At 39.3% G+C, this 19,066-nt stretch overlaps 3 protein-coding genes across 3 annotated transcripts in view; 2 read left to right on the top strand and 1 right to left on the bottom strand.

The window, feature by feature from the left end:
- mrto4 (MRT4 homolog, ribosome maturation factor) overlaps positions 1–19,066 on the top strand; it is a 286,325-nt gene that overhangs the window by 130,125 nt on the left and 137,134 nt on the right. The window lies entirely within an intron of this gene.
- The window catches only part of syn2b (synapsin IIb), a 125,953-nt gene that overhangs the window by 92,079 nt on the left and 14,808 nt on the right, over positions 1–19,066 (top strand). Inside the window, exons 2-5 of the mRNA XM_072452649.1 lie at positions 2,298–2,355; positions 3,685–3,776; positions 7,667–7,823; positions 8,084–8,173. Of these exons, the coding sequence (XP_072308750.1) occupies positions 2,298–2,355; positions 3,685–3,776; positions 7,667–7,823; positions 8,084–8,173 (397 nt within the window). The remainder of the gene's footprint in view (positions 1–2,297; positions 2,356–3,684; positions 3,777–7,666; positions 7,824–8,083; positions 8,174–19,066) is intronic.
- On the bottom strand, positions 8,433–18,290 carry LOC140366010 (metalloproteinase inhibitor 4-like). The gene is made up of 6 exons (XM_072452648.1): positions 17,878–18,290; positions 10,994–11,091; positions 10,251–10,365; positions 10,018–10,142; positions 9,543–9,746; positions 8,433–9,380 (listed from the first exon to the last, which is right to left on the bottom strand). Exons 1-5 carry the CDS (start codon positions 18,008–18,010, stop codon positions 9,549–9,551), a joined length of 669 nt encoding a protein of 222 aa, XP_072308749.1. The 5' UTR covers positions 18,011–18,290; the 3' UTR covers positions 8,433–9,380; positions 9,543–9,548.

Raw genomic sequence — 19,066 nt, 5'->3', positions numbered from 1 at the left:
CTCTTCTTATTACCATAACATTTGGCTGACATAAACCTAGGCATAAAATACTCAAATTAAATAAATAAATAAATTACTAATCCTCATTGCGCAGTACAACCTTGGTGAATATTTCGATTGACTGTGATTTACTTCTCACTGCAGCGCTGCGGAGCAAACAAAACCAGCTGTGTTTGAATAGACCGTAATGCATTTTTAAATGATGTGTTAATTACAGCCTACAGTAGCAATAATTATACATACATTTCCATTGCGAGGTTCAATTCTGTTTTTGTCCAGATGTTTTTCTTTTCTTACAATATATTTTAACATTTACCGGTATTTGCATTTGGTTTCAGGGGCAAAAACAAGATAAAAAACGCCCTCCAAACCAATTTAATTATTACAATATACTGTGTGTCTGCTTTGTTTATGGTCAAAATGATTTAAAAACCTTCTAAAAACCCAGGCCTTGTAAATGCTGCTTTACAAAGCCAGAATAGCAGTGAAATCACAAATCGCAGTCCTATTTTTAATTCATAGGGTTCCCATTTTGTCTTCATGTCATAACAATGCTCCATATTTATTTCCTACATTGATTTAAATTGAAATTGAAAGCTAGTCCCACTTTAGGCAATAGAGGTTGGATAAATAATACAGTTTCTTTCTTCTTCTCATGGACAAGTAGCCTTCAGTTGACCTCGGTTATACATATCGTCTGAAATGAAAATTTTTGCTGTGATTGGCATTCACTCACAGCTTTGTCTGACTCGGGCTCTTAATGTGCTTCGGTGAGAGCACCATTACATCGTCGGATCAAATTAAATAATGCAGCAACTTCCGCAGCTTCCCTGAAAATCACTGTCCATTACCGCCTCGCAGACCTGCTCTGTGTAGCGCTCGCTCTGACATTAGTAAACATCCGTAAATCTATTTTCTTTTTCTATATTCAGCACTCCTTATTATTATTAAGATATGCACTTCAGCGCATTAGTCCTTTTATCCACGGTGAGAGCAATAACGTTCTATGCCTTCTGAGTGTGCTTGGAATGTTCACAGAATAGCATTAAACGTATCTATCTATTTATTCAATTAAAATACACTTGAAAAACATGCATTCTCAAATCTGGAATAGTTTATATTTGTATTGTGATGTATGTGTGTGTTTTTTGCATGTGTTTTAGAGTCTTTATAGGCCAAATAACGGCTACAATTATCAAAATATGACGACGATTTACATGAAATAGTCGACTAGATACAATTAGTCGTGTAAGTGTTGCAGTCCTATACTAAATCTCTTTTTATTTGGGGGTACTATGGAACATTTCGGGCAAGAATGGCAGATTAGCAGCCTCACTTGCATCAGTCTACCCCAGGGCAGCTGTGACCCAGGTTTGGGGAGTTTAAGTGAGATTTTATGATGTATATGACATTGTAAGGCAACTCTGTGTGTCTGTATTTACTTATGTGTGTTTGTTGTATTATTATAAATTAAATGAGGAAACATATAAGTTACAAACTAACCAGAAATGCCCAATAATTGTACATATTTTGAGGCAGGTCCAGTAATCCAAGTCATAAATCTAAACGAAACAAGATTTAACTATAAAGTAGGCTCTTCGTTTCATAGTCTAAACACCAGGTCACAATCTGCGCTCTTGAAAACGTGGTTGTAATTTTCTTTCCTTTTCTTTTTGCTGATATTAAATTCTGAAGCGTGCATGCTCATGCTGCTGTCCTGAGAGTGTTTCAGGCAGATGGTCTGATCCTAATGAACCAAAGTTACAAAGCATCTGCCTCTGAGCCCAACAGCACTGAGGTAAAAACAAAGGGAAAACGACTGTATTTCGTCTGCCATTCTCGTTTGATAATGTTAAAGCTGGAGGACCCACATGTATCTCTGTCTGAGAGAAAGGAAATAAATAAAGCTTTGTGATGAGAGCTGGTTTGTCTTTGTTAATCCTGTGCACGCTCCAGAGAAAGTCATGCACATGAATTCTTCTGAATAAATGACTTCTTTAATGGGGAAATATGCTTTTCATAACTTGGTAATTCTGTTCACTTTGTTGCCTTTGGGGCCCACAAATGTGCACGTTCTTGTTGGTTGTTGTTTTTCCATCACTGGGAATGGGTCCAGTGTGATAGTTACATTGTTTTATTGGAAAGATTGGAAAATCAAAGAGCTTCTTTTTGGACCGGATGGATTTTTGGGGGTAGAAGAACTTGTCATCCCTTGAATCAATCGGTGGCGGCCACTAGAGGGCAACCTTAACATTTACACGTCACTGACATTTCCTTTTGTTTCTGTTTTTTTTTAGGGCCAAGGTTTTCAGAGGGAAGAAGGTCCTGGGCGACTATGATGTCAAAGTGGAACAGGTATGCACCCAAAATACTTCCGAATTGTCAGATTTTTCTTGGTTAAAGACAAAAAATAGATAAACATGATCATATCCTACAGTTTAGCTACAAAATAACACGCTGTTTTACCATAGTGTGTCATTTTGTTGGTTTGAATTTATTCTGTTTATTATTTACTTGCATGCTCAAACAAAGTATAGGCTTTTTGATAGTCTTATGACTTCTCTTCCAAATACTAATCTATTCCATGTAGTTTTTACACAAAGCAAAGCCCATAATTAACACTGGCAGAGATGGACACTTTAATATTATTTTGTGCCTGCTTTTCCTCCAGTTATTACAGCTATTATAACATGACAGAGAAGCCACAGCCTGAAGAGTGAGCGCAGAGAGGAGCAAAGGGCCATGAGTCATCCACAAACATCAATAGTGCCTGAAGCTTTGAAAATATGCTGTTTTTACTTCAGAAAAGTGTAGTCCTGTGCAAACACATGATAATGTTCATCATGGTTTTAAATCTAAATGAGAATGTTTTTGAAGTTTGCTACACTTACAATGTTCAAACCTGACATTATTGTGTTGTAATCCCTTAAATTTGGGGCCGATTTTTCCTAAAATAACTCAAATTAGCCCCAATTCTAACTGAAGTTTGTCTCTTAGTGAAGCTGAGACTCTTTTGGCCTCTGATGTCTTATTTGCTTTAATCATAAATGGAAACGAGCTCTGCGCAGATGTTGAATATCAGATTTTAGGTTTATGTTTTCTTTCTTAGATATGAGTAAAGCTGGTGTTGGAGGCTGGTCTGAGTGACACTAGTCTGGGCATTTGTTGGGTTTGGACAATTCTTCTTTCATTAATAATTAGATTCAAGCACTTGTAATACAGTTTAAAAAAGTCCAAATCCATATAAAAGGCTTATATCATTTATGTGAATTTTCAATGGTTATTTATTAATTTGATTTGTAGATTTGAAGAACAAACTGATCCTTATTTATCCCAGAGTGGTTCATTTGTCAGGAAATAAGTGAGTTACAAGTTTCTTTTCACGTTGAACATGTCCAGCAGTGTCATGGTTTCCTTTTGTGAGATGCTAGACAAAAAGGAATAAATTAAGAAAATGTCATAGCATCACCTCTAGATATAGCGCCACAGTTGAATGTCTCTCCCCACCCTGTTCCCCCATATTACTCTCTGTCCAATAAAGTCTTTGGGCTAAAAACATAGAATATATAACAATATAATGAGGAGGAAACAAGTCAAAAATACAATACAACGCAATAGAAATACATCAGAAGTACAGTTATGTATTAAAGCCCACTGCTTGCCTAATGTTGTTTGTTTTTGCAGGCGGAGTTTTCGGAGGTGAACCTGGTCTCTCACTCCAACGGCACCTGTAACATCGACATGCAGGTCATCAGAGGAGGCACCAAAGTGGTCAGGCACGTAACACTCTCACTTTTATGTTTGGATTCACCTCCGCTGTCCCTCTAGAAAGTAAACATGGAAAAGTACAGGTAGATTTTGCTTTTTTCTATTCACCAACCTTTTTGTGACTCCAACTGTAGCAGAGACAAAGTAATTACCAGTCGATACAAAAATGACTTTCAGTTCACTTTGTTTTTCTTTGTCCTCATCTCTGCCTACGTAACTCTGCATAGTTATATGACAGGAGTATTTTTGTTTGGGCCAGGATCCCTCTAGTATGAACTGTTTCACCAAATAAGTATATATATTTCATTTATTTATGTTGTTTTTTCAATCTACGAGCAGGAAAACGTGAAATTATAGATAATAGATTTTAATACAAATAATGGGTTTATCCATCTGAGTTTTAATACAACGGAAAAGCCTTAAAGGAACTTGTTTAAGGTGTATTTTACATGTTCAAGAGCACATTTAGGTGAATTTGCACTAAAACATAAAAACTATAGTCAATATTTGAACAGTTTTATTCATAATTTGTTGCGTTTTTTGTGTCTCTTTTTGAATCGTGACAAACAAATGATATTCTGATAGACGGACTGATATGACAAATACCTCGTGTAGAGTGCGTCGTGTCAGCGCTGAATGTAATTGGACCATAAAGACCATGTTCTGTAAAGACTGATAATCGTATGTCTCTATTGCATTGATTTTCTTAAGTCACTTGAGCTTCAAAAATCATTGTCAGACTATTAAACTGGCCTTGTTCGTCTTTTTAATCGCGTTTCGTTCATTGATTTGGACATTTTAGTTGAGTTGTGTCTTCTCGCCTCAGTCCTCACACATCACAGCTTTTCTGACAGAATAACACAGTACAATAAAACTGCAGTGTCCGGTCGGTTTGACAAGCCGACAGTGAAGCAGCGTTTCTGTGCATACAGCGTGGAAAGAAAGATGTACCTGGACCAGACTTGGACTTAATTTTAAGACAAAATGAGGATTAATAACTAAATCAGGATCAAACCCAATATATAAAAGAAACCTTCACTTGGACTTGAAATAATCCAAAAATAAACACATATATTTATTGCTACCTGTTTATTTTTTTGACACTTTTGACAATGAAATGTATGGCCAAGTTACTAGGGCCTGTAACTGTAATGTATTCTATTTTTTTATTCTGATAAATGTATTCTAATAATGTATTCTAATTCTAATGTGTTAGATTACGGCGTGTAAAATCTTTCTTGTGTTTGATATTGCAGTAGAGGTACTTTATTATCACCGTAACTTTGTAATGTCACAGGGGCAACTTAACCTTAAAGCGGAACTAGGTTAGAACTATTCAGACAAATTAGGATAAACTATTTAAATCCCTAAAAATGATGCCTATAACAGAAATCTGAAGCCCATGAATTGACCATAATGACCCTTTTACAATACACAGACAGAGTTGATCATGATTCATCGAAACATTCACATTAAATATGGGTGAGTTGGTAATGAACACATCACATTGATATGAGCGGCCTTAGTTCCTCACAGTTTGTCGTCAGTATTCAGAAGATCACAAAGAGGAGCTGTCGTCACACTGGGCCACACATTCCCCTCTGTCTGAGAACTCATTTCATAACAGCTCTTTCTTTTTTCTCTTCTCTTTTCTCTTCTGTCTCTCCTCTCTTTGTAATCCTCTCACATAACTCACAGAAATATAGCGGGAGTCGTGACCCAAAACCGGAAAACTCTATTGTAGATGGACCATTTCCAAAAAAGCTTTTCTCTGCCGCAAGAAAACTTATTTAAAGCATCTTCTCCACTTCCTGTGCATCATATTATGGCTCGTATATGTTATTTTATATTGGTGGTTGTTTGTTTGCACTCAGCTGTTTATTGCACTGTCGACACACTGCATCTGGGAAACGTATTTGAGTTCGTAGGTGCAGTACAATACATTACTTTCTCCTTAATCCTTAGAAGATGATGTAGATGTTTCACAATAATCCATATCTATCTCCATGGAGACAAGCGAGACAAGTTGCTGGTCAGATATGTGAAGACGCGACCCCACTCACTGTAAGAATACATGTTATTGTGATACTTCTTGAGCAGTAAAACATGCATATTGAAATAAATGCTAGAAAGATATATTTAATGCCAGACTGTGAAACATTCCAGGCAATGGAAGGAACTTTTAGTATGGATTCTGCTGTAATTGATAAACTAAATATCAAATCAATATGGCTCAATCTCAAGTTTGTGAAAGTCTTCCTAAAATTACATTGATAAATTTGATATGACCCAAAAGTCCCTCTGAGATGGAAATCTGTCCAAGGAGCACGTCCTCATACATTTTATTTTATTTTTTGGTTGCTTGTCTTAAAAAATGCATGAGGTTCGAGCCAGTCTTTTTAGACCGGGGTCCATGTGGGTACTTTTGATTCAAATCCCAAGAAATCACTGCAAAATGAGTTCTGACTTAACAGTGAGAGCAATGTGAGAAAAGCAGGCTGAGACACAGATATTAAATCAGTTTGGATTGGATCGTTCACTCCATTACGAGGTCCCAGGTGGTCCACAACAATACACAGTGGTGGTTTTTTGGGTGGGCGAGGTGGGCGAGGTGGGCAGCTGTCCAGAGCGGCACTGCCCAACATGTCACGCTTCAACAGCCCTGTCATGCAGCCTTCAACATGTCCGTCCTGCAGGTTTGAGTCTGGATCCTCAAACTTAGAGATGTTTTAAAGCACAGAACGACACTCTACTGCCCACAGTACCACTTTTTATGAAGATAAAGCTCATATCAGCAGTGAGATGGGGGGCTCCGCAGTGAGATGGGGGGGCCCAGCTGTGAGATGGGGGGGTCTCAACAGTGAGATGGGGGGGCTCTGCAGTGAGATGGGGGGGCCCAGCTGTGAGATGGGGGGGTCTCAACAGTGAGATGGGGGGGCTATGCAGTGAGATGGGGGGGCTCAGCAGTGAGATGGGGGGGCTATGCAGTGAGATGGGGGGGCTCAGCAGTGAGATGAGGGCTCCGCAGTGAGATGGGGGGGCCCAGCTGTGAGATGGGGGTTCAGCAGTGAGATGGGGGTTCAGCAGTGAGATGAGGGCTCCGCAGTGAGATGGGGGGGCCCAGCTGTGAGATGTGGGGGTCTCAACAGTGAGATGGGGGCTCTGCAGTGAGATGGGGGGTCAGCAGTGAGATGGAGGGGCTCAGCAGCTCATGTTACACGTTTAAGATAACAATTGTATTATTATAAACATCAATCTATAATAGCTACCACAACAACAATATAATAAATATGGAAATGAGGGGGGGGTGAGACAACACTCCAGTCAGACAGTGTTACACAGGTTTATGGATGTTGGACTTAGATTATTATCTGCAATTGAAATGAACTGGCATATGCAGCCAGATCGTTTTGTTTGGTACGTTTATATGCAGCAATTTGTGCTTTTTTGGTTGATGGTCTGCCACCTGCTTGTCTCCATGGAGACGTTATTACTTTGCCTTTCCACAAAAGGGCAATAAATGTATCGATCCTTGTGGAGACAAGTTAGATGTCAGAGCTGTGGAGAGGTTTGCCCACTAAAGCAAGAATGTATGTTTTTCAGTACTTTTCAATTGAAGAGATACACATTTAATGTAGGGCAATTAGGGCGTAATTGTTATCTGGACTATACAGACTATAAAACATGTATAAAAAAGCAGCATTATTAAATCAAAATGTCCAAAAAATAAATAGATACACTTTCTTTGTAAATATGATCTTTCTAGAGGCCTACAGAGACCACACTTTAACTTTTATTTGATCGATAATCTATTTAAAAAGTTTCAGTGCACAATAGAAATAATAGTTTGACTTAAATTGCAGCTTTCATGCCGACTGTTCTTGCTTGTTATGTGCAGATCCTTCCGGCCTGACTTCGTCCTGGTCCGGCAGCACGCCTTCAGCATGGCTCAGAACGAGGACTTTAGGAACCTGATCATCGGTCTGCAGTACGCGGGGGTGCCCTCGGTCAACTCGCTCGATTCCATCTACAACCTCTGTGACAAACCCTGGGCTGTAAGCATTTCTCCTGAAGCCTGTTTGTCTTGTATCATATGGATCACTCTGCATGCATGACCCGAGGACCGATCCAACCGTGCATCAGAGTTTAAAAGTGGTGCAAAGATAATACTCGTCATTATTTATATAAAATGAGGGTGTAAGCATTTTCAAATCAGCATTTTTCTGAGCTCTTCTACAGTTACATTGCGTTTATAGGCTTTATAGGACATTTAAACCATGGTATTTATACACTATATTTGTCTTCTCTGCTTTAGTTCTCACAGCTGATCACTTGCCAGAAGAAGATGGGCTCGGACAAGTTTCCTCTCATCGATCAGACTTTCTACCCCAACTACAGAGACATGGTGAGTCTTTTAACTCACATATATTTACGCTCACATTACTAATATGGCCAGTTTAGTACCTTGTTAATGTGCCCTCAGGTGTTCTTTACCCCTCTTTGGGAACACTCTTTTACCTCCTCACTAACACAGTATTCTTGACCCTTTTTAATACAGAAACTAAGTTATACTCCTGGCACTTCTGCTGTTGATGGCCCGAGTAAAACTGTTCACTCAACTGAATCTGGACTCAACTCTCTCCAAAGAAAGACTCACTCACAAGTTTCCATCAACACATTTTATATACAACATTTTTGGTACAATGAAATAAAAAAATGTAGACAGAAAAGAACATAAATACAAACATTTCTTTCAATATAAAACATGAACAGGAGACACACAAGCTTTACAGCCATAATACATAATAATCAGCTCATATGTTTTACAGCGATTTATTTATCCGTGTTATTAACCACACCATGACACTTGTTATTAAAAGGTTCTTTATAAATTACTTCAATCACATACAGTATATTGGCACAGCTTTCAATTAGGCCCTGGCTACTTTTTAAATTGCCTTTTTTCTCTCTGTAGGCTGAGGAGAAGTTAGTATCAGCCGACTACAGATGACAAAGATCAGTTCTATTTAATGGGTTTAGTTTCCAACAGTTTCTCCTGGTGGATCATGTATTTTTTATTTCCTCGGGTTGGTCCTGGTTAAATAGCTCATATAGGTGCATCCTCAGCTCTATTGAGACATGGGCTGAAGAGATTTTTGTTCAAGCAAATATTTAGGCACAGAAAAAACACAGTACACCCACTCACACTGGGATGCAAGTTACTGGCAAAATAATGAGTTAGTACAAATCGTTTTAAGTGTTAATTTTCACAAATTACAATATGTACAATGAAGGTAGATCTAATTTTGGGATAAACAATTACCTGTTTTATAATGTTTACAAAGACAGTTCTGTAGTTTGATCATTGAAGTTCCCATGGAACTTTGTTTTCTATTATACAACACAGTTGATTTAGGGAGAACTGCAGACCTACAGGAAGCATCATGTGTTGGACTGTGAACGTTTCTGGCAGTATTGCTTAGCTCTTTTACTTTTTAAAGGCGAATGCTGCAGTTTTTACAGTGTGATGCACACAGAGCTCTGCTTGTCTGGTCACAAACACAAACCGCAGGAGGAACAGGCCGAATGTTGAGTAGCTCAAGCTCTTCTTTCTGTTTGAAAAACAAGTCTGTCAACAGCTGCACTTACAGCGAGTAACCACACGAGGCCGCCAATTTCAAAGTGCTCCTCAGCTTCATGCTAGTTTATCTCATGATTAAACATAACCTTGTGATAGCAGACATTGAAAGCTGTATTTTTAAAGTGTGTCTCACCAGGTCTCAGGGGTCAGTGAAGTCCTGGAAGTCCTTCTCGGGGGGAGGGCCTCCTCGATACCAGCTGCAGCTGGAGTCGGAGCGGCGGATGCAGGCGTACTGCCGCGCCTGCTCCCCGTTCAGACTGTTGTCCAGCAGCCAGTCAGTCCACAGACACTCGTGGTCTCCAGTGGAGGCACACGGAACACTGTAACACGTGTTGATCTGAAAGTGGGACAGCAAACTTACTTTACTGTCAGAAATGGGCTTATGATCGTTCAAAAGATGACATCTGAATGAGCTTATTTTAGAACTGTAACAATTGAACAAAAGAGAGAATGAGTACTACTGAATGAGTACTACTGAATGAGTACTACTGAATGAGTACTACTGAATGAGTACTACTGAATGAGTACTACTGAATGAGTACTACTGAATCAGTACTACTGATGCTCCTTCTGTTACGACTGCCACCTGCCACTGCAGTGTTACCCACTCTGCACTCGCAGCCCATCTGGTATCTGTAGTTCAGGTTCTTCTTTTGGGACAGAGACAGGTTGTCCCAGGACTCCACCAGGTCACACTGACCAATCGAAATCCTGCCATCGCTCCACATGCTTCCTGTGAGGAAACAACAAAATAGTCATATAGGGCATGAATACTAATACTAATGATAATGATGTTCCAGAAAGTATTTTACCAGCAACATTGTTGTAGTTCTGTACTTACCTGAGAGCAGGTATCCGGCCTTGTTGTTGGAGTCCAGTTTGACTCCACACAGTGAGGAGAAGACTGGTGTGTACACGTACTGAATGTCTTTGGCCTTATGAAACCCTTTGAACATCTAGAAAATCAGAAGAATTAGTTTTTGGTTTGATTAGTTAAGTTGATTAGTTTGAAGTGCTTTTTGTTGGCCTCTATAGCTAAATTAAAGTCTATATTTGCATAGAATATATTGTAATATAGGGATATATGATATTTTCTATTGTAGTACTTCTGTCATTTTAAATGTTGAATGTGAAGTACACTATGTTAAGCAACAGAATGGGAGAGTGGACTGCAGATGGAATCTAGCTTTGACAAAATCTGGTGTAAATCTTTTTCCATGAGACTAATTCAGTAAGTACTGTCTAGTAGTAGTAGCAGTAGTAGTACAGTCATTTTGACTCATGTAGATTGATTTAATTACTATGTCTAAATTATTCTGTGCCTTATTCTTATTTCAAGCTAAAATATTGAACAGTGAATAAGGACTTTTATAATTTAGTTGTTGAATTATTCTTCCAGTGAACATGGATCTTTGCAATGTACTTTCAAAATGCTGCTTTTTGGGGGGGAATAAATGAATAAGGTTCACTGAATTAACTCAAATAATCTAGTCTAACTAGTATTATTGTTATTCTAAATTGAATTACAGACTTGTCTAGATAGTATTCATTTGTAATGCGTGTGGGGTCTGTGTCCACTCTCACCTTTATCATCTTGATTTCATACTGGATCATCTTCATGTACGGAGAGGAGCTGTTGCTAGGCGACACTATCTTCTCTCCGGAGATCTTTGCCCTTATCACTGTCAAGAAGAAAACACACTTACATTTACAACATTTTCTTCTTCAGGCGAACAGCGAGAGGTGACTTTGATTCTACCCTAAAACATGAAAGTGAAATGTTATGGGGGGTTTCTTGTCTTTGCTGGAGACAGTGTCTCTCGGCGACACTGGAGCTGTCCCTGCAGAGGAAGGAAGTCAGAACCCACACAGAATAACAAGCAGCACCTTCAACTCACAGTGTGGGAATCTTGCTGGTTACCCTTAGATTATTCAAGAAAATATCTCCCAATATCATTCCGAAAATATATGTATGACACGAACAAATATTTTCTTTTGTTGAATTACTAAATAATCAAGCTCGAGTTCGATATTAAAAAGGCTTGACTCAATTCCACAATAATAATAAAAACAGCTAAATGTAAAGCTTATATTTAAATGCCATTAGCTATCGGCTATAATTTTTTGCATTAAGTAACACAATGATCTTCAGAAATGTTTTGCTAAATACTCAAAACAATAGGTATCGAGATATTTCTTTAAACAACTTTTCTGCACCAAAGGACAGCAAGAGGCAACGTGGTAGAAGCCGATAAGACTAGACTTTCTTATCTCTTTAATTGTTTGGCTTACACTGTGTAAAAGGAACATTCTGAGCTTACATTAGCAGTATCTCACAGTGTGATTGGAACCACACCATTATTTTCACCAAAAATAACACCAACCACCGCATAAATCCTTTAGCTTAAAGGCCTATGTGTGACTTTATCTTTATAACATGCATCAATGATTTTCACACTCCATTTTAGCTTAGTGTAGGCAAGTTTTGGTCCTTTTTTATACTAGTTGTCCTTTTGTCACAGTGCATAGTTACACATTCATACACAGAAGTTATAGAACAGACTAAAACTAGAAATGTATCTAAACGAAAACCACTCTGTGTCAGTCCCCAATGGATATTTTAGCAATACACAGTTATTATGGCTCCATCATACTTACAGCAAACAATAACAAAGTGTGAGTCATAATAACATCAAACATGTAATTTCTATAACATGGCACTGAGCTGTAGAGAATCATATTAAATATGCAGTCTACCATTGAAGTACTCCAGGGGGCGGCGGGGAGTGACACACAGTTCAAACACAACTATTTAACTCTGGCTTTTGATTGAAGGACGCAATTAAACTGAAAACTTGAATCGGACTTCCTCGACGGCTTTAAAGAGTGTGTGGCAATGATTTGACATATTATGTCCCAAGACACGAACAGTTTCAATTTGAGTTCAGGTGTAAATGCACCATTTATTGGAAGAGTTTAGCTGCAGCCGCTGTGTGGAGTGGAGATTTGGTCCATTGGCTGAAGAGTGGAGCTCAACTTCGTCACAAATACCGTAATTGTTCAAACTGGGAACAATGTATTAATGATAGCTGCACGGTTTAAGTGGGGTAAGGTTAGAGCGGATTCAGATCTGGCCCTCCAAACGGTCTGATCCGGCCCATCTTCCACATATTAAAACTGTTATTTTCTTCTTTTATTCCTGGCTGAGTATACTGGGGTCATCTTGGTTTAGACCTGGTTGATCCAAATCCAGTCATAGTTTAATTCTGTTCAGTACAGGATTGTCAATTTTCCATAGCAATGTTGGTTAAGTTTTTTTCTATTAGATTCTCCACAAATATGTAATTTAGCAGCATCTAATGTTGGAATGTTTTTGGCCTCCCCAAAGTGTGTTTAAGAATGTGGTTCTTTGTGCACATGTCCAGCCCAGGGTCCCTCTGTGAAGTGTTAAATAGGCCTGGGTTAAGGTTTGGGTTAGGGGGCAATAACTGAGTATTCAGTAGCTATTAAAGCCATAAAACAGAAAGAAAAACATTAAAATGATCTTTTCTTACATTGACCCCTGGTGGATGAAGTAAAACATGTTAATAATAATAATAATAATATATAATCTATATTCATACAATCTAAGTATCCTTAAAACACAAGCCCAAACTGTAAAACTCAGAAGTGTACTTATTCCGTGCATACATCTACACAAGACTGCATTGTCACTGTATTTTTTGCTCTTGAAATCCTCAGTAAAAATAAAATAAATGTTGTCCAAAGCCTCCTCACTTCGCCAAACACATTTTCCACACATCAGTGAGATCCGGACAGGCGCAGTGCTGAGTGGCCTGTCTTGGCGGTGGAGAAGGTAGACGACAAACTAACTCTCTGAAGAAGTTTGTTTTCTAGTTTATAGTATTGAGTTGTGCTGCAGTGCTCGTGGATCCTGTTAGTCTGAGGAAATTGCATTGTGTCAAAGGAGGAAGACACTACTATCCACTGCCTGAAGTTTGCAGCGTAGCCCAGAGATGTCAGGGAAAGAATTAGATCTACAGTACATTGAAGTCAATAGTGCGACCATTTCTTACTGAAAGAGCGCTCCTGGCCTGTATAAAACATGAGCATGAAGTATAGAAGGAGTACTATCTTCTAGAAAAGAACACAGTGTTTGGAGCTGTGGATAGCTCCCAGCATCGGTCAGCATGAGGCCTTTTTGTGTGGTGTTTACATTTCTTTTCCCCCGTATGGGTGGCTTTTCTTCAGGTACTAAAGTTAACCCCATCACCCTGAACATTTTCACCAATTCTCTTCAGTGACAATAAACTTGAGTATACCTAGAACTGTCTATCCTGCAAACACTAGTTATACATCAATCACTGGCTTTATGCAGAAACAAAAGGACTGTGAGCATGATGTTTCTGAGCAAAATGTGTGTTGGATCGTTGTCTTAATGAACTTTCAGTACTTTTCTGGGATCCAGAATACACATTCTTCATTTCTTTAAGAAGAGAGAGTCTGCTCAATGAAGCTCATTGATCCTCCATCCATTACAACTAAATCAAACTTCTCTCACCTCAGATGAACAGTTTGGGTTTCGCTACAGAAATTTGTAATGTGTTATTCTTTTCTTTTCTCCTCGTAAGCCCCATGTTTGTTTTGATACAGACGGACCATGCATGTCCCTAATTGGCTAATCCACCTGTCAATCATGCCCATCTGAATGCTGTGACCAGACTGATAAAAAGACAAAGGCAAATTCAGTACCACAGCCAGCGCCTTTGTTTGGATTTCAGGTGAAGATTTTAATCAAATCATACGGTTGAAGAAAAAAAACATAAAATAAAAACTAATATTTGAGACTGAATCTTAGTGTAGACTAGAATAGAAAAAAGACTATAGCTTTATTATCTACCGAGGTAGAAATGCGTCTTCGGTTTACCACCACTTAAAAACAACATAAGACATGAAGAAGCAGTTGTACCAGAGATGCATTGTGCAGATATCGGCCCAGTTTATGTGTGTGATATAACTGAACACTCTGCCCTAATGGCTCTGGTGAAGTGCCCTCTCTTCACTCTCAGCATTCATTTGCTCTTGTTTAAGTTGAAGAATGAGGATATTAGGTCGATCACACAACATCATTCAGCAAATGTGCTGTTTTATTGAGGATTCTGGAGGCTGTTTGGAAGTAATTGGCCAGGGCTTTTTGTTGCCAGAAAGAGGTTTTTTATGATACATGTTAAAATTGATGCTTTGTGGTCCTCCTCGGCCCTCTTTTATATAATATATTTTCCCCCTGGTATATTAGTTCTGTCCAAATACAAAATGTTTTAAAAGAAGCTCTTAGTGACACATCAGACCCTTGTGCTCAGACTGCATCTATTGAAGACATTTTGTTCCATCACAAATACAGAAGTACCACTGTGAGGCTAGGAGTTCATCAAATTCCTCCTAAAAATTGTGAAACATGATTATAAACTCTTATTATTATTATAAACTTGGGATGCTAGGACTGTGTTAGGAAAGTGAAGGCTTAATTTGGTCCATGGATGTGTCTGTCTCAGTTTGGACGCCGTACAAATCTGGTAAAGCACCTTTTGTGGTTTGTGAAGTCAATACTTCTTCTACTGACTGCACAATGTTGTCACAATATAAACATTTCATACTAAAAAACATAGGAGAACCTTTTTTTTGTTGAGAATGATCCAGGAAAAGGTACGATTAGGTAAGATTGTGTATATTTTGGTGTCTTTTTCATGGATCGATACTTGTTCCAATGAGCATCTAGTTTTGATACTAGTTTTCCTCTCAATTAGTAAGTGATTATATTTTTTTCTGCAACAAGAAAAATATTACAGCGCTGTACCATGAGAACTGATGTAGTAAGTAACTCCCCCCTCTCAGATGAATCGTCGCCTCTTGTCATGCTCACAATGTGGACTGTCAGCGGCCTTTTACACGGATATTGTTAGTATGCAGACCATTAGACGGGGCCTATACACATGGAAATGAGTTTGGGAGAGAGCGAGGGGCGAGAGGAGAGGACGGAGTAGCTGTGGTGGCACGGCCTGGCTCTGGTCCAAGACACACACAAATACTGAGAAGGCTGAGAATCTGTCCCGATCACTATCACTGATGTACGGCCGCAACAAAGAACACACCTCCTGCAACAGCACAGTCGGGTCAAACGCGGGTCACGACCAGGGACACTCGCTACGTTTACAGGCTGAGAAAACCCATTAATGACCAACTCTGATTAGAACCATCGTGTCGAAACAAGTGGCTCTCAAACTTTTCACACCAAGTAACTCCTGAGAGAAGATTTGGCTTTTCGGGGGCTACCAGATCCAAACTATGTCTTTAATCGGACTAGTCCAGGTCTAAAATTGGACTACGTTGTTGCTACAGTAGTTCTGACCAAGCAGGACTAACCCAAAGGATGTGTAAATGTAAATATAATAGATCTTTTGGGGAGTGAAGTGTTAAAAACAAATAAAAACACACATTTGATGTTTCTAGACAGCACAACCAGGTTGTTGTTACATTTGCCAATATCTAAATTTCACTCATTTTATGGTGCTAAACGTCATACATAGTCAAGTCGTTGTGAACTTCTATATTTTTTTAAAGACATTTCATTATCAGAATACAATACAGTACTCGTATCCTAAGTTGGAGACAGTATTGACTTGTATTCTCTATGTTGAACTACTTTTAAAACGCGTCCTTAGCCCAGACCAGATCTACCCTCTGTTCTGTGCAACAACTGTGCCACATCTTAAGTAAACTATTTGTATTTGTTGATATTAATACCATCATTGTTTTCTCTTTGCTCCTTTTCTATAGTGATTACAATATATGATATATACCTAAATAACACACAACTGAAATAAAAAATCATAATAATTTTTAAAAAACTAGACTGTATGTGTAAATACTTCCAGTTAATATATAGAATAGCTGCAAAAAGTTTCCCCCGAAAATAGTCATTTATACCCACATACATTCTCACTTTGTTTGTTTGTCTCTTATAGCTTCTCTTCATGTGCTCCACACATTCTCCAAATACAGCTGTGACCTACAACAGTGGCCTAACTCACCAGTGTCCCCATTAACCCAGATCTGCTTTCTAAACTAGGCCCTTTAAGCAGCTATTTACATTGTCCACACTCTATGTTGTCTGGAATGTTACGTTATAATTTCAGATTAAGAGCAGGAGCTTTTACTGGGAGAAAACTGCAAAAATAAAATCTACAATCGTAGAAATTGGGTCTACAAACTTGTCACATCAATCTTGTCAAAGTGTTTTCTTTTCCTTTTCAAAAATGTATAGTCTGGGTGGATACTTTGTTTGATCCTGCAGAAAGAACACATGGTCTATCAGCATCAAAACAAACATGGCGGCTTACGAGTAAAAAGCAGAAACTGGGAAGAAGAAACGGCAAAGACATCTGCTGAATCCTAGATGTTTGTTCTGAAGGATGTGGATATTGAGGAGAAAATGTCTTGTGCATAAGAAAAACTCCACTGTGCCTTGTAATTACAGATATCAACCATGAAAAAGGCCAAAACGTCTGCAATTCAACAGTTTAAAGGCAAATTCACACTGCAATCTCACCTCTCGTGTTTAACTTTAAACTAAAAGCTCTTCAAAAAGAACCCAAACTACTACAGCACTTGTATCCCTGCTCTCCCCTGTGTTTTCGAGCGCCCCTCTCCCTCGCTCACAGTCAGAGTCCAGGCCCGGGTCAGTCTGAGTGTTGGTCTTGGACTTGAACCAGACCAGGACCAAAGGACGAGGGACACGAGAGACTCACATGGAAAGTAGGCCACAGTGTTCAGCGCGCCTCTGTTTTGTTCTGCTTGTTTCAGAAGAATTCACAAACCACATTATTGCCATTATTACTGAAGTGCATCAAAATAACACTCATTTGAACAGAAGTGAATAAGCCCTGCCCATATAAGAGTGCGTCCACACTTTTCATTATTTGCTCCTAAATTGAGCTCATTTTTGTCCTGATGTGGACTTGGTTTGGTGTTGTTATTGTCTTTGTTTAGTCCTGATCGAGTCCAGGTTTAGCTTTGGGTTTAGTACTGGTTTAATCATCCCAATTGTATGGCGTCTGCAAGTGTGAACGCACCCAAGTTATATAATTGCAGTTGCTTAACTATTACGCTAGCAACATTTTTATTTTTTTCACAAATCTTCCAAAACATACAGGAAAACAGGTACAATTGTAAAACTAATAATCAGAACAAATAGAAACAGAAAATAGATTCAAGTAAGCAGAAGTAGATTTTTCACAATCCTGTTTTTTCCAAGTGGAGTTAACATCTTTCCATAGTCATGATATTGACCGCACGAAGCACTAAACGGCCACATTTAATCAGAGCAACAACGTTCTCGTCTGCCCTGGCTCTCCTCTGCGTTGGGGACACTTGGCCTCGTGTGCAACGTGCCGTCAGTATTTTGGACTCACCGATCTCAGCGCTGCAGAAGAGCTGTTGCGGGTGAGCCGGCTGGCAGCTGCAGCTCGCCACATCCTCCACCGACAACACCCCCAGAAGAAGGATCACCGCGAGCCCCACACACGCACTCCGCTGCTGGGACATGGCCACGAGTCCGCCTGCCTGTCAGCGCTCCACTCTCTCCGCTCCTCGGGTCCGCCACAGGATAAATAGGCCAGCAGAAGCGACGGACAACGTGGGAGGGGGGGATCGGCGAGCTCTGCGTAGTCGCGGATTCAGATGTTTTCATATGTTTCTATAGTATCTGCGAGTTGAAGACGGAGGAGCGGAGTTTGGGAGCTGCTTCTTCCCCTTGACGCTGGCTCAAAGACGCTCACAAAGGATGGATGCCTCGCTGTGGTCTTGAATGCTGAGAGGGTCGCACACAGGGAGCCTCTTATGCATTCAACTATTTAAGCACAGCCTCCTCAAAACTCACACGAAACAACACTCCTCCGCCTCATTTCTGCCCTCAATTATCACACTAACGTTTAAGGTGTTTAGCCTGTGTCTTTGCCACATAGGAAGAAATATACTTTATATTTATTTGTTCTTTTGGACTATTTGCCTGTAATTTCTTAAATACATTGCTTAAACAACAAGCGTGTATAAATAAACTTGACATTGTAGTAGCATTGTCCATTCGAGTCTGACAATGCTTTCTTTGTAGTGTATTTTATAAGTTAATATGGATGAGTTATTGAAAGAGCTGTCTACAAAGAAATGTCAACAAGGACAGAGCTGGAGGTGTCCTTGGAACAGCTGTGCAGGGATGGAAAATCTCCAACAGGGGGCAGTAGTATGGATACAAAAAAAAAAAGGCAGAAAGATGTGGCTCAAAAATACCTTGATCTGAACTATTGGAAGTCTGAATTGTACCTATGGTCTCCCTGGCACAATTGGTTCTGACAGAAGAGCAAATCAGTGAATACAATTAAGTTGTATCTGTCATTTAAATGCTAGGCTAAGCACACAGTAACAAAATACAGTTGCCAGGCCAGTCCAGAATGTTCTCTGCCTTTTGTATTTTTATTTTTTTTATTTCAAAGTGATATCAGTCTGGTCATCCTGCAGCCAAACTCAAACAGAACTGTGCAATCAGATTAGTTTATTTCAGTGATACACACGAAACGGAGGTGCTCATTGGTCATTTCAAATTTA

The sequence above is a fragment of the Eucyclogobius newberryi genome, unplaced genomic scaffold, assembly GCF_026437365.1.
Source record: "Eucyclogobius newberryi isolate DKJ021-1_F unplaced genomic scaffold, fEucNew1.0.hap1 SCAF_19, whole genome shotgun sequence".
NCBI classification, from domain to species: domain Eukaryota; kingdom Metazoa; phylum Chordata; class Actinopteri; order Gobiiformes; family Gobiidae; genus Eucyclogobius; species Eucyclogobius newberryi.
The sequence above is the reverse complement of the archived record's forward strand: the minus strand, read 5'-3'. Positions and strand labels throughout refer to the sequence as shown.